General features: G+C 58.7%; 1 protein-coding gene across 6 annotated transcripts; it reads left to right on the plus strand.

Moving 5' to 3' along the window:
* The first annotated feature begins 696 nt into the window (after positions 1-696).
* On the plus strand, positions 697-6,738 carry STMN4 (stathmin 4). 6 transcript variants are annotated; one of them, XM_054819337.1, is made up of 6 exons: positions 697-736; positions 3,723-3,780; positions 4,196-4,291; positions 4,992-5,200; positions 5,394-5,585; positions 6,538-6,738. In XM_054819337.1, the coding sequence occupies exons 2-6, from the start codon at positions 3,768-3,770 to the stop codon at positions 6,595-6,597; spliced, it is 570 nt and encodes a 189-aa protein (XP_054675312.1). In that variant the 5' UTR covers positions 697-736; positions 3,723-3,767; the 3' UTR covers positions 6,598-6,738. The 6 variants fall into 6 exon arrangements, with proteins under 6 accessions (XP_054675312.1, XP_054675313.1, XP_054675307.1 ...); XM_054819338.1 differs by having other exon boundaries at positions 4,995-5,200; XM_054819332.1 differs by lacking the exon at positions 6,538-6,738 and adding an exon at positions 6,083-6,511.
* Positions 6,739-13,912: the final 7,174 nt, after the last annotated feature.

Here is a 13,912-nt window from a genome sequence, read left to right on the forward strand (position 1 = left end):
CCTTCGGGGCTGGGGACGGGTCACACCGGGCTTGTGCCACATCCCGGCCCTGGGAGGATGGAGAGGGCACCCCACCGCTCCCCAGCGTGGAGACGACACCCCACAGCCCGTGCCGGCATGGGGCGGGAGGGGAGCGGGGCGGTTTGGCCCCACTGGAGGTGCCACCAGGGCCCCATTGAACCCTCCGAGTCCCCTCCTTTGTCACTTGGTCACTCTCCAGCTTTGTCGTGCTCTAGCAGAGCCGAAGCTTGCTTCCCACCACGCGCTCAGCCCTTTCAATCCATCACCCCCCTCCAGAACCCCCCAAAAACCCCTTTTTGGACCAAATTCTGCCCCTCACACCCTCCCATCCACCCTCCTGCCCCCCGCCCCTCACTTTTATCATTGTTTTCCCTTTTTTTAATGTGGATATTTTTTTTAATCCTCCTTTTTTTCTTTTTTTTTCTCTTTTTTTTTTTTTCTTTTTTTTTTTTTTTTCCCAGGCCCAGCCCGAAAATAGCTGCTCGGCGTGATGTCACCGGGCTGGTACCCGGTTCGTACAGTTCCCGGACCAATCAGCGGCGGCGTCACGGCTGCGCCAATCGCTTGCCGGGGAGGTGATGTCATGGGGGGCGCTGGGGGCCCCCCGGGTGGGATGCTCCGCGCAGACCCCCGCGCCCGCGTTAAATGAGCCCGGAGAGCGCGGAGAAGCAGCTCCAGCTCCAGCTCCAGCTCCAGCTCCAGCTCCAGCGGTGGGGTGAGTGCCTGGGGGGGGCGGGGGGCCTGGCTGGCTTTTGGGGGGGGGTTTATAAAGGAGAAGGGTTGAAAAGTTTTTGGGGAGGGGTTGAGGAGAGGGGGGAGGATTTTTCCACGGGGTCCCTGGATGTCGTTCTTTGACCCCGACACCCCTCTTTGTCCCCCTCCCCATCCCTCCAGCATCTTCCCCGCCGTGCCGGGGCAGCCCCCAGCCCATCCCCGCGCCCCCATCCTTTTGGGGTGATACCCCCCCCCCCGACCCGAGCGGGCACGGACCCCCCCCGCGGGGCGTTTTCCATCCGCCTGGACACCAGCAGTTAGCCGGGGGGTCTGATCCTGTGCCCCCCACCCCGGTCTCGACAGCCGAGCTCGGAGCAGGACCCTCCCCACGCTCCCCCCCCCGCTCCGCACGGCGGCGGGCCTCATCCTGCCCTGCCACGGGGGGGCGGGGGGGCAACCCACGCCCACGGTGCAGGGGGGTACAGGGATGGGGCTCAGCATCCTCCGCCTCACCTCGCCCCAGCGTCCCCGGGGGGGGTCCCGCATCCTCAGCATCCTCAGCATCCTCGGGACCTCACCCGGAGCGCCCCCCCCCCCCCCCCCGAAATGTGGGCACAGAGGTGCGGAGCCCCCCCCCGGAGGGCAGGGCCAGCCTGAATTATTGATGGTGGCAGGATGCTGGCGGAGGTGACCTGCTCTCAGCAGGCGCTGAAATATTTATTCCAGGGAGGGGGAAAAGCGAGGGGGAGGAAGGGAGGAGGTGGCTGCCATCCTGCCTCTCCCCCGGAGTGGGGGGGGGCATCCATGGCTTTGCAAGCTTCAAGGGAGGGAGCGGGGAGCCCCCTCTGTTCCTCCATCCCCTCCCTCCATCGCTGGGTGCTTCTTCCAGCGAAGGGGATGGGAGATGGCGGGGGGGTCCCCACCGTCTCGAGGGATCTGCAGTGGAGATCAGGGTATGAAACTGGGTTGCGCCCCTTTGGGGTCAGGCTCGGACCCCCTCCCTGCCACGTGTGTCTCGCTGCGAGCGGGATCGCTCCCGCAGCGTCTCCACGCTGGGGGTCTGAGTGAGGTTTCAGCCCAGGGGTGACAGCGGCAGCAGAGCCCCAACCACACCCCGCTCCCCTCGGACTGGGCGTGCTGGTTGGGGGGTACCGGGGCTGGGAGGCAGAGAAGGAAGGGAGCTCAGCAGGGAGGGGGTTTCCTCTTGGAGGAACCTCTAAACACCTTGAGTAGCATCTTCATCCAGCGAGGAGGAGTGGGGCTGGCAGCTCAGCACCCACCTCCCCGCCAGCCGGTGGCACCCCCAGGGATGGTCCCCATCCTCCTCCCCATTTTTGGGTCTGATGGGTCATCTCTGCATTTTATCCTCCAGCCGGGGCACGAACGCCTGGAGAGGGGTTTCTGTAGCATGAAATGCATCCAGGTCCCCCCCCGCAGCAAGCCGGGGGAAAATGAGGAGTTGGGGTGGGAATGCGAAGAGCGGGGAGGCACGAGGAAGGCGAATGCTTTCGCTGCCTGCTTGCATGTCCGCAGCTTCCAGCCAGGCTCTCAAGGCTCCAGGCACAGCCCCGTGTCCGCACACGAGCCATCGGAGCATCCCCACCCTGCCTTGGCACCGTGCTTGGCAACAGCCGCCTCGGACAAAACCCTTCCTCGGGGGAGGAGGAAAGCTCTGGGTAGGGGTACACCCCTGGGTAACCCCCGAACCCGACCAGCCCTGGCTCTGGGGGGGGGGGGTCACCTAAAAAAGCAGGAGCATCTCCGAGGACGGTGTCCCCAGCAGCATGTCCCAAAATTTTGTCCCTGTACCCCCCGGCAGCTGCAGGCGGGTTATTTTGTGATCCCCGTGTCAGAGCCCAGCAGGATGGGGGATGGGGGGGGGGATTTCTCGCCCACCCCCCAAGACGAGCTGGGTCGGGGTGTGGTGCGGCTGTAGGAGCCGGCAGTGCCCTGACAGCACGGGGATGCCCACAGCGGGGGGAGTTGCCCCTTCCTTGGGGGGCTGCAAGGATTTAAGAGTCCCCTGTTTCAAAGAAGGAATATTTTTTTTTCCCCCCTCAGAAACAAAAGGGGGAAAATAATTCCAAAATAATTTTTGAATAATTCCCAAACCCAAACTCAGCCCCCACTTTGGCACAGCTGGGGAGGGCATTTCCACCGGGAAACCCCTCTGATGCCACCAACACCCCGTTTGTGTCCCCCTGGGAAAGGGGGACAGCTCTGGCTTGTCTGGGCTTTAATGAGTCTCTGCCAGGTCCCGCGCTCGCCCCGGGGCTCTGCACCCCAGGAATGGGTGGGGGAGGTCCTGGGAATGCCCCCACGCATGACCCACAACCACGGAGACCCCTGGAGAGGGTCCCAGTGGGATGCAGGGGAGATTCCCAGTGCATCAGCCCTGGCAAGGGGCGAGCTGAGAACTGGGGCTCTCTAGACATGAGTGGGGGTGGCAGCAGGAGTGGGCTTGGGTCGCAGCAGAGGCTGAGCAAAGGGGTCACGCTTGTCTGTGGGAGGGGTGTACGTGTGTGCGCGCGCGCTGCTCCCGGCACATGTGTGCACACGTGTGGGTTGTGCAGACGTTGGGCAGCCCAGAGCAGGGAAGGGCTGTGTGTGCCAGGCGCACCCCCACCCCCCCCCCCCCCGGCTGCTGCCATCGTCCTGGTGGGTGCCCGTCACACCGCACCAGTGGGTGCCCACCCCATGCCCCCAGCGTGTGCCCACCACAAAACCCGCAACGTGCATGTGAGGCCATGTGTGGGCAGCTGCCTCATGGGGGGCAGGCAGGGCTGGGTGGTGCCTCCAGCCCCAGGACACCCCGAAATGGGCGGGCAGGGCCGGGCGATGCCCCCAGCCCCAGGACACCCTGAAATGGGCGGGCAGGGCCGGGTCATGCCCCCAGCCCCAGGACACCCCGAAATGGGCGGGCAGGGCCGGGTGATGCCCCCAGCCCCAGGACACCCCGCACTGATCCTGGCTCTTTCCTCCCCCAGGCCCCAGGACCGCTCTTGCTGCAGACATCCAAGGATCGTCACACCATGACTCTGGCTGGTACGGCATCATCACGGGGACGCGCGTGGGGACAGGGGACAGCACGGGTCACCCAACCTCATGAACCCAATCCTGGTACCCACCCCATGCTGGGACACCCCTGGTTTGAGGGGGACCCCATCCATACTGCCCTGGGGATGGCCCACAGCATCCCAGTGGCGACAGGCAAGGGGTCGTGCATGGGGTTAACACCCCGGGACAGACATAACCCATGTGGGCAGGAGTGAAGCACCCCGCCTCTGCGTGCCTCAGTTTCCCCTTTGCACACCTTGCTTCCCCCACCCACATCACCCCATTTGTAATATCTGGGCAAAATTCGGTGCCAGCCCTTCCCTGGCGCGTGGCAGCCCTCACCCAGGATGCCTGGCAGAACCCCCCCCACCCCTCTGATCCCAATCCCACCATGTCTTCCCAGCTTACAAAGAGAAGATGAAGGAGCTGCCTCTCGTCTCCCTCTTTTGCTCCTGCTTCCTCTCGGACCCCCTGAACAAGCCGGCGTACACATATGAAGGTAGGAGCTTGCTGCCCACCCACGACCGAGGGGTGCGTGAACGGTGGGAGATGCGGGGGGCTCTAGACCCCCTTAGCATCACTGGGGTCACCCTCAAACCGAGAGAGGTGGCTCCACGGTTTGCTGGCACCAGCTGGAAGCAGGGGGCTGGGTTGGGGCTGGGGAGGGGGCTCGGGCAGCCCCGCAGCCCCCCCTCTGCCGTGGCTCCGCTGCACGAAGTGTTGGGCGTGGGCTCGGTATTTTTAGGCAGACAACGCCGGGTGATTCAGACTCATTCGTGGCAGTGGGTCCAGACGCGACAGCAGCAGCGGAGGGGGATGCCCAGCCTTGGGGGGCTCCTCCTGGCTAGCTGGGGAGGGGGTGTCTGCAGCCAGAAAGGGGCTTCATGGTCCCATTCCCTGAAGCAGGGCTGAATGTTGCCCTGCTTGCTCACCCCTCCCTCGGGGGGATGTCCAGCCCCTCAGCTCACCTGAATATTCCCAACTCAACGCCCTTGACAGGGGTCTTGGAGTCCCTACTCCAACCCATGACGTTGCATCCATGCAGAGGTGCATTGGGGGTGCAGGGATTTGGGTGAAACCAGTGGAGATCGAGGAAGGTGATGGCGTGTGGGTGAGCTGCAGGTGTGGGACCCTGGGATGGTTTGCCCGAAGGGGTAGGATGCACCCATGCCAGCAGTCAGCCTGTGCCCCTCTCCCAGCAGACACGGTGGACCTCACCTGGTGCGTCATCTCTGACATGGAAGTCATCGAGCTCAACAAGCGGACCTCGGGGCAGTCCTTTGAGGTCATCCTGAAGCCCCCGTCATTCGATGGCATCCCCGAGTTCAATGCCTCCCTGCCCCGGCGGCGCGACCCGTCCCTGGAGGAGATCCAGAAGAAGCTGGAAGCGGCGGAGGAGAGGAGGAAGGTAGGTCCAACAGCTCATGCACGGCACTGCAGCATGGAGACGTGCCATGGGGACGCACAACCTTGCACTTGGGGTGCTCAATGAGGCGCACTCACCTTTGGGGACGTCGCTGAGTTCGGAGGGGGCAGTTTTGGCCAGGAGGGGAAGGGACCCAAGCGTCCACGTCGCCATCGTGTCCACTTTGCCCACACAGTATCAGGAGGCTGAGCTGCTGAAGCATCTGGCGGAGAAGCGGGAGCACGAGCGGGAGGTCATCCAGAAGGCCATCGAGGAGAACAACAACTTCATCAAAATGGCCAAAGAGAAGCTGGCACAGAAGATGGAGTCCAACAAGGAGAACCGTGAGGCCCATTTAGCGGCCATGCTGGAGCGCTTGCAGGAGAAGGTGAGAGCCTAGCGAGGAGGGAGGGGGGGATGTGCTGGGACACCGGTGCAGGAGGGTGTCACAGGACACCTGGGCACCCTGCATGGTTCTTGGGGTGGCATTACCCCCTGGGGACACCACCAAAGGGGGGGCCCTCTTCCCCTCCCATCATGCGGCAATACCCGGACCAATGTCCCACCTGGGGTGGGGGGTCCTGCCCGGGGACCCACCAAGCCTGGCATGTCCGTAGGCCCGTGAGCAGTTGGTGGGTGGAGAGGTGGGACCCATATCTCATCTGCAGCCATGCGAAGCCTTTGCTTTCCCCTTATCCCACCGTAGTGGCCTTGGCCCACCGCTTCCAATTTTTCCACCTCCTGGGTGGCAGATCTTCCCCTGGTCCCTTCCCCAGAGACCCTGGAGCCATCAGCTCCCCAGCAGAGCTGGAGGGGTCCGTGCTGCCATGCTAGGAGATGCTTCCACCCTGCCAGCCTGTGCAGACCTCTTCTCTCTCCCCGAAGCAGGTCTGTTCCCAACCTCAGCACGGAAGGTCCCACCCTCACCACCTCCAGCTCCCTCCAAAACATCCCTTCTGCAAGGAGCTCGCCCAGTGCCCTTCTCCAAACGCCTCAGCTAGCCTTGGGTCAGAGGCAGAGAGCACGAGATAATGAAGGACAATCCGAGCTAACCCCATCTCCTTGGGGCTCCCGGTCCATCCCGTCTGGTTGACGTCTACCTCCTAGCTAGAGGGCAAGGACAATCTGTCCCTGAGTGCCTCCACAGCCCTTAAAACACCCCAGGGGAGGAGAGGACGCTGTTGACCCATCGGTGGTGTCCCTCCGGGGATGAACCTCGCAAACGCCCTCGTGCCTTCGAACCCCTCCGAAGCCGCTGGCCCGCCCGTGGGGACCCCGAAGTACGTCCACCTAATGCGTGTTCCCCCCCCCCCCCCTTCCCTCCTACCCCCCTCCCACAGGACAAACACGCGGAAGAAGTGAGGAAAAACAAGGAGCTCAAGGAAGAAGCCTCCAGGTAAAGAGGCGATGGTTGGACTGACAGCTCCGGGGAGGTGGCGGAGGCTGCCGCAGCGCAAGGTCGGATGGTGGAAGGGTGGACGTTCCTCTGCTTTCTTTGTTCGTGAATGTAAAGAGTTGACCAGTGAAGCCATCCTATTCGTTTCGGGGAGGGTGGGGAGGGAGGAGAAAGGAGGGAGGGTGGGCGGGAGGGTACCGACTTTGGGATGCCCACCTCCTTGGTGGGTCTCACGTGCTGCCCGTCAACCAGGTCCGGAGGAGACAGCTGAGGGCTGGCGAAGCGGAGGTGGCCCCCCGGGGAAAAGCTGTGTGGGGGACGGAGCGGGTGGGGAGGGAAGTTTTTGGGGGAAATGTGCGTCGTGTGTGACTTTAATTTGGTGCTGGGCAGGCAGGGCGGGCAGGCGGGCAACCCTCCAACTTCTTCCTTCTCCATCCCACCCCATCAATGAGCAGTGGCATCTCTTGGTGTCCCTCCCTCCCTTCTTCCTGCCTGGACTCAGGGCCTCTTGCTTGACGCGGGCGTTATTTGCCCATAGACCTTACAGAACCGTTTTGGGGAAGGGGGAGAAGAGACCCCTCCATTGGAAGTGGTCAGAGAGTGAGGCTCACTTGCTCCAAAGGTTTTATCCGGCTGTACGAGACGCTGATGATCCTTTTCAAGGGTGAAACTGAAAAGCCCTGTGACTTCCCAAAGAGCTGCTTTTTTTTTTTTTTTTTTTTTGTAAGGACCTCCTGAGAATCAACTTTGTGGGAACTCTTGGATGAAATCCCCTTTTCTGCTGTAAAGCAGCTGGAAAGCCATCAGCACTAAGAGTTGGTTATTTGAAAAGGGAGATCACCCCCGTGGAGAGCATAAGCAGGAGAGGAAAACAGGGAAGGGCTGTGGAAACTGTGATGGAAGGGATGGGGAAAAGCAAGAGGGAAAGAGGAGCCAGGGGAGCCCAGGCTGGAGAGCCAGAGGTGGGATGGAGATGCCTCTCTGGAGAGCAGGAGAAGACAACGGCCATAGGGAGCTCCTGGGGATGGCGATGGCACCTCCTGGTGACACCAGGGCAGTTTGGGACCCCAACAACAACTCATCCCAAGCTGTGACCAGCCCAGGAGGGGCTTTGCGGGAGCTGCTGTGTAATCCCTGGGTGATCTTTGCCTCCAGGGAGGGTGAGCGAAGCAGAGAGCTTGCAGTGAGATCCTTCCCAGCAGGAGAAGGTGGAAAGTCTGCTTTCTGTCAGGGGGGTGGGCACGTCCCCTCCTCTCCCAGTTACCAGCAGGCAGTGGTCCCAGTGCCGTGATGCCCTGGCACCTCATCAGCCTCCAACCCTGATGCTAACAGAGGGTTTGATCTCCACTATGGCCAGACAAGGCTTTCCAAGCGCTGATTTGGGTCTGGAGGGAACCGTGTCTCTTCTTGTGCTGCAAGATGCTCACCTGGACCCCAGAGCCCCGGGGGGGACCAGCCCGGGGAGGGGGGGGAGCACGGGAGAGGTGAGCGGACAAAAGAGATGGAGCGGGCTGTTCTAACTGTGGCACGAGCTGTCCTTTTTTTGTATACAACGGTTGTAAATAAACTGCCTTGGCATTTCTTTTGTTTTCTCATGATCTGTGCAGTGCCTTGTGTGTGGTGTTTGGGGTTTGGGGTTTTTTTTGGGGGGGGCATCCCAGTGTCGCTTACGTGGGGAAGGGGAAAGGGACTGGAGGGGGGAATTAGGGTGGGAGGCAGCAGGTGCATCAGGGGGACAGGGCTGTTTTACCCCAATGCCCCAAACAACCCCAGCCTGGTGGGACTGCAGCAGATTTGGGTTCCTTTGGCCATCCAGCTCTATTGGCCCCTTGCACCCCGCTGTTCACCCCAGGCTCAACCTGTGCACCCCTGGGGCATGCAGAAGTGATGTTCTCCCACACCAGACCCAGAGCAGGGAGCTGGAGCCAAATTTCAGCGATGTGCTGGGAGATGGAGAGGAGTTGGCTGGCATGGTGAGGAAGCACGGAGGTAGCTGGACATGTGCAAAGGTCTGTGCTAAGGTGAGATGACCCATTGGACTATGCATGGAGTAGACTAAAGCAAAATGTCATGTCCTCAGTGTCAGGAGAGGAGCCAGGGAGTTTCTTCTTCTCCAACCCTAAGGAGAAAGCGGTACTAATTCCTCTGGACCTTTGCTCAGCCTGAGAGAGGTGATGGCACCAAAATTTAGGACCGGCATCTCAGAGGGGCCAAGTGCCAATTCCTCCTGAGCCAAGGAGGACCTCCCTGACCTGGTCCTTGCCGACCTGGGCTAAGGAGGTCCTCCCTGAACCTGAGAAACCTTGGAAGATGGGTGCTCAATCAAGGAGCTGGTGGTCCCACAGGCGTGGGATTTGATGCCAACATTATGACAAATTCCAGGAGGAGATACAGACCTTCCTGTGAACACAGCAGCCGTGCTCAGGGGGTCCCATCATGCTCAGGTGCAACAGTGAAGGGGCCATATGAAAAGGGACCATGCACAAAAGGACAGGGAGTCAGCGTTGAGGTGGCAGAGTCCACCATAGTCATAAGAACTGGTGGGATGTGAGTTAGCAACCCCCAAAAGCCATGCAGGAGAGGACCTGGGGAGAGCAGAAGAGCTTGTTACACCCAGGAAGGGAGGAGAAGCCACAGGCTCAAGAAGGTGGCAAGATGCATACATCTAGTACAGATGATGGCAACAGGAGTCTTGAGGCTGACCATCAGCAGACTTATAGGAGCTGGATAAACCTGCAGCAAGTAAAATACTGGTCTGTTAGTGTTGTCCCAAAAGCGGGATCGTTTCCCCGGTGTGCAGCACACCAATACACGCACAGAGCAGAGGTATTTTATCGATTTCATGTCTGCGCAGAGATGGGTGCGAGGTGGTGACTCCACCAAGCTAGCACCCTGCACACAGAATCACAGAATCATAGAATGGTTTGGGTTGGAGGGGACCTCAAAGATCATCTAGTTCCAACCCCCCTGCCATGGGCAGGGACACCCTCCACTAGACCACATTGCCCAAAGCCTCATCCAATACCTGGTCCTAAACACTTCCAGGGATGGGGCCTCCACAACCTCTCTGGGCAACCTGTGCCAGGGCCTCACCACCCTCACAGTAAAGAATTTCTTTCTAACATCTAATCGAAATCGACCCTCCCTCAGCTTGAACCCGTTACCCCTTGTCCTGTCACTACACTCCCCCATAAACAGTCCCTCACCATCTTTCCTGTAGGCCCCTTCAGGTACTGGTAAGCCGCAATTAGATCTCCCCAGAGCCGCCTTTTCTCCAGGCTGAACAATCCCACCTCTCTCAGCCTGTCCCCATAGGAGAGGTGCTCCAGCCCTCTGATCAGCTTCGTGTCCCTCCTCTGGACTCGCTCCAACAGCTCCACGTCTCTCCTGTACTGGGGACCCCCGAGCTGGACGCAGCACTGCAGGGGGGTCTCACCAGAGCGGAGTAGAGGGGCAGGATCACCTCCCTCGACCTGCTGCTCACGCTGCTTTTGATGCAGCTCAGGACACGGGTGGCTTTCTGGGCTACAAGCGCACATTGCTGGCTCATGTTGAGCTTCTCATCAATCAATACCCCCAAGTCCTTCTCCTCAGGGCTGCTCTCCATCCATTCCCTGCCCAGCCTGGAGTTGTGCTTGGGATTGCCCTGACCCACGTGCAGGACCTTGCCCTTGGCCTTGTTGAACTTCATGCGGTTTGCACGGTCCCACCTCTCCAGCCTGTCCAGGTCCCTCTGGATGGCATCCCTTTCCTCCAGCGTGTTGACCACACCACACAGCTCAGTGTCATCAGCAAACTTGCTGAGGGTGAATCTACAACATATTGATCTTCTTACGGGATTAGAAAAACCCGCCTAAATTTACGCTAATTGGTTAGTAATTACTGCATCATCTACTATTGGTCAAGCACATTTAAATTAGCACACACGCTCCGTGAGGGTGTGTGGGGGGGTAATTTGCACAGTCCTTTAATTGGGTGGGTGGTCGCGCACTCCCCCAGCCGCCTTTCCCTTCCCCGGTTCCTGCCGACTCTTGTTGACTTGGGGCCTCTCTGGCCATCCCCCAGCCCTGGGCGCCTTCTGGGGCAGGATGGTTCCTTTTGATCAGTTTTCCAGCTCTCCTTCAAGGCTACTCGTTAGCAAAGCGTGCTTTTTATCAGTGCTTGGGCTCTTCTTCAGAGGTACAGTGGTTAGCAAAGCAAGGCAGTGCATGGAACCCTAAATCAAACAGAGTCTGAGCACCAGCCCAAACACATTTCTGTCCCTGAAAAGTGGAAACCTCCACTTTATAGATATCATTACATGCATCGTATTTGAATAAACAAAGAATAATGAAATATATTGTTCTGCCCCAGGACTCTGTGCCATAGCCCACAGCAGTATGTGCGTTGATGGGCATGAAGGGATGCAGGAGCCATGACGCAATGGAAAGGGGCACCCAACCTGGGCTGAGCATGAAGAAAATAGGGACAGGCTGAAAGACCATCCTCCAAAGAGCCTTAAAGAGCACCCAGAAGCTTTGAGGAGGGTAGCAGAGAAATAGGGAGCAGAGCCAGGAGAGCAAAGCTCTCCCTGGGGACAAGCCAGTGAGTGTCAGGGGAAAAACTGGGGCACCAGGGTAAGAAGATGATCACGGGGGCACAGCTGATGGCACCAACACCATCAGGAGGCGCCTGTTTGGAGGAAGGTGTCCGAAGAGGACCAGGATGAGTCAAAACCAGGCAAAGTGTGATGCAGATGGTGTCAAGATGCACATCCTAAAACCTCTTGACTCTCTCCAGGCACTTGGAGCAGAAACCCACCCCACCCATAACCACTTGCATCTCAGATCCTCCTGCTCCATGGCCCAAGTCCTAATGAGCATGGTCAATGCTCCAGCAAGGCTTCAGAGGCTCATTTTTCCCCCATTGCTGTCAAGGGGGAGAGATGATGATGGCTTAGGCTAAAGAGAGGTGAGCTGGATCATCTTCCTGCATCCAACTTTTTGCCCAACGCAGTGGTCCGCCTCAGGTAATCTCCTCCCTAAACTGACCAATTTTTAATCTCCTTTCCAGTGTTTTCAGTGGTGTGTCTTAGAATAGCTAATGTTTAACTTCCCTGTTCTTCTCCCTCCCTGGCTCTTTCTCCTCACCCCAAGGTGTTTGAAGATCCAGTCCTCTGGTCATGGATCCCTCACCAAGGTTTGTTTGATGACCGTCACTCCAGGAGCCCTTTCCTGCATTTTTTCCAGTCTTAGTTCAGATGCCTTTCCCAGATATGGGACTGGAGACCCGTGGGAGCATGGGCTGGTGGCCCTCATAAACATTCTCCATCTCCAGTAGATACACTGAGTCCTGATTAACACAGCGACAGAAATACTCGCATTGACCTAACATGTCAGATGGAAACTGTCCTCGGACCTTCCTCTGTCTTGAGTAGCTGTGAACCAAAACAACGCCAGGTCACGTAGCTGTTCCCCCAGCAAGACACACGCAGAGCCAGCCGCTGCTCTGCAGCAGGAGCATTGCACGTCCATGTGCGCAGGGGTCTGCAAGGGCTGTCTGGTCAGTGCGGCCATGCACGGGACCCGGCGGGGTGTCTGCCTCGTGACTGCACTCGATGAGGCTCTGTCAATACAATTTCCTGCCCCATGTCACTTTAAACAGCACCGTAATAGGGTCAGCCAAATTAACGAGGCAGGGGTTAGTTTGAGTGCGAAGGGGAAGAGCAGAAGAAGGAGCCAGGATCACAGTCGGGAGCCTGTCATGGGGGGGGAGCTGGACACGCTTTCCTTCCCCCGCGCAGGACCAAGTGTCCGGGGTCGTTTGACGGGGTGTATGTAGTTCCTTGCACGCTGCTGTGCCTTGCCCAAAGCCTGGTACCCAGCAGATGCTTCGGCCAGGACCATGCTCTGCAGATCACCTTCCTCAGGGGAAGCCAGCAGGGTTCTATCAGCCCCGTACAGATGGAGAGGCAGGGGAGGTATCATCCCCATGCCCCATCCCCTATAAGTTATGGGGCGTGAGCACCCAGGAGTCCAGGCTTAGCTTTTCCTTTCTGCAGCAGAGCTGCTTTTTCAGACGCTGGCCACGCTTCTCCTCCCTCCTCCTGGGAGGAACTCAGGCATCCTCTGGCTGGATTCGGGGTATGCAGTGATGAGATTCAGGCTGCTCTTAGCCTTGCTGGGGTACCAAATACCTTCATCTCACCACGCAGAGCCATTTGAGATGGTTTCCCACCTGGTTCCCAAGGTCCTCGTGTCCTGTGGGTCCCATGTCACCTCTGCCCACCCCACGTGCCAGCCTCTGATAGCCCGTGAGTCTCGAATGGCAGAAGACACCCACACCTGGGTGAGGGGTTGGAGCTCAGAGCCTTGCACCTGGGCATCCTGCACCAAACATCAGAGAGGAGGTGATGGAGACCAGGTCCTTGCCTACGTGGTGGAGTCCTCTCCTGAAGCACCATCCCACAGGCACAGCCAGGACTTACAAGGGGAAAGCACAAAACAAAGGTTTGGTGCCTTCAAGAAACTTCCCAAGAAGACATTTCATGGCACTCGCCAGACTCTGAGGGCTGAGATCTGGACAAACCTTCTGCATCTGATCCCACCTCTCCTATTTGAAAAATCAGATACAATCTCATCCCTAAATCCCAGCCCAAGCAAGACCTGTGTTATGAGTTGTACCTCCTGAACATCAGAGGATGCCTGAGTGTCCTTCAGAGCAGACACAACAGATGTTGCTGAGTTACTGGCCTGTACATGAGGGAACAAGCACCCATCTCTCTGCAAGGTGACACATTACAGACCAAAGCATCCTGGAAGTGCCTCCAGGACACCAAGTGAAGAAGCGAATCTTCCTGCCACCAACCCGCTGCCAACTCTGGGAGCTTTTCCTGGCTCGTGCATCATCGGCACTGCGCAGGGACAGTTCTGCCGTTTAATGTCCTTCCTCCAGTCCGTAGCCTCATGCTGGTTTCTCAGAAATCGTAAATTTGGGCAAGGTACCAGCCATTCGTTCATGGGAAGCTGGCAATGGTGAGCAAGGGGTACGGCTTGAGCATTGGGCGTCATAACTAGCTGGGGCTTCCACGGGGAACCAGGGGAGTGATTAAAACTGTTCAGGGCCAAGGATGCCACGTGAACTCCAAAACAGTATGAAAACCGTGTTATTCTGTCTGCTCCTCCAGCGTGCAGACTATCCGTGCGTGAGAAGCTGTTCGGGCAAGGTGGACAAGTCACGTCTGAAGCAGAATGATTCATCTTAGAGAGTGTACAAGACACCCAGTGTGTGTCAGGTATGAACCTCATACCTATAGCGGAGTTTTAGGGTGCAGAGCCTTG

Source organism: Grus americana, chromosome 3 (genome assembly GCF_028858705.1).
Source record: "Grus americana isolate bGruAme1 chromosome 3, bGruAme1.mat, whole genome shotgun sequence".
In the NCBI taxonomy this organism is placed as follows: domain Eukaryota; kingdom Metazoa; phylum Chordata; class Aves; order Gruiformes; family Gruidae; genus Grus; species Grus americana.

What these genes read in the sequence shown, in the direction of transcription:
- STMN4 (XM_054819332.1), top strand. An exon ending in CGGCGGAGGAGAGGAGGAAG is followed by an intron (nt 5,201 to 5,393) that starts GTAGGTCCAACA and finishes TTGCCCACACAG; the next exon opens with TATCAGGAGGCTGAGCTGCT. An exon ending in TGGAGCGCTTGCAGGAGAAG is followed by an intron (nt 5,586 to 6,082) that starts GTGAGAGCCTAG and finishes CTCTCCCCGAAG; the next exon opens with CAGGTCTGTTCCCAACCTCA.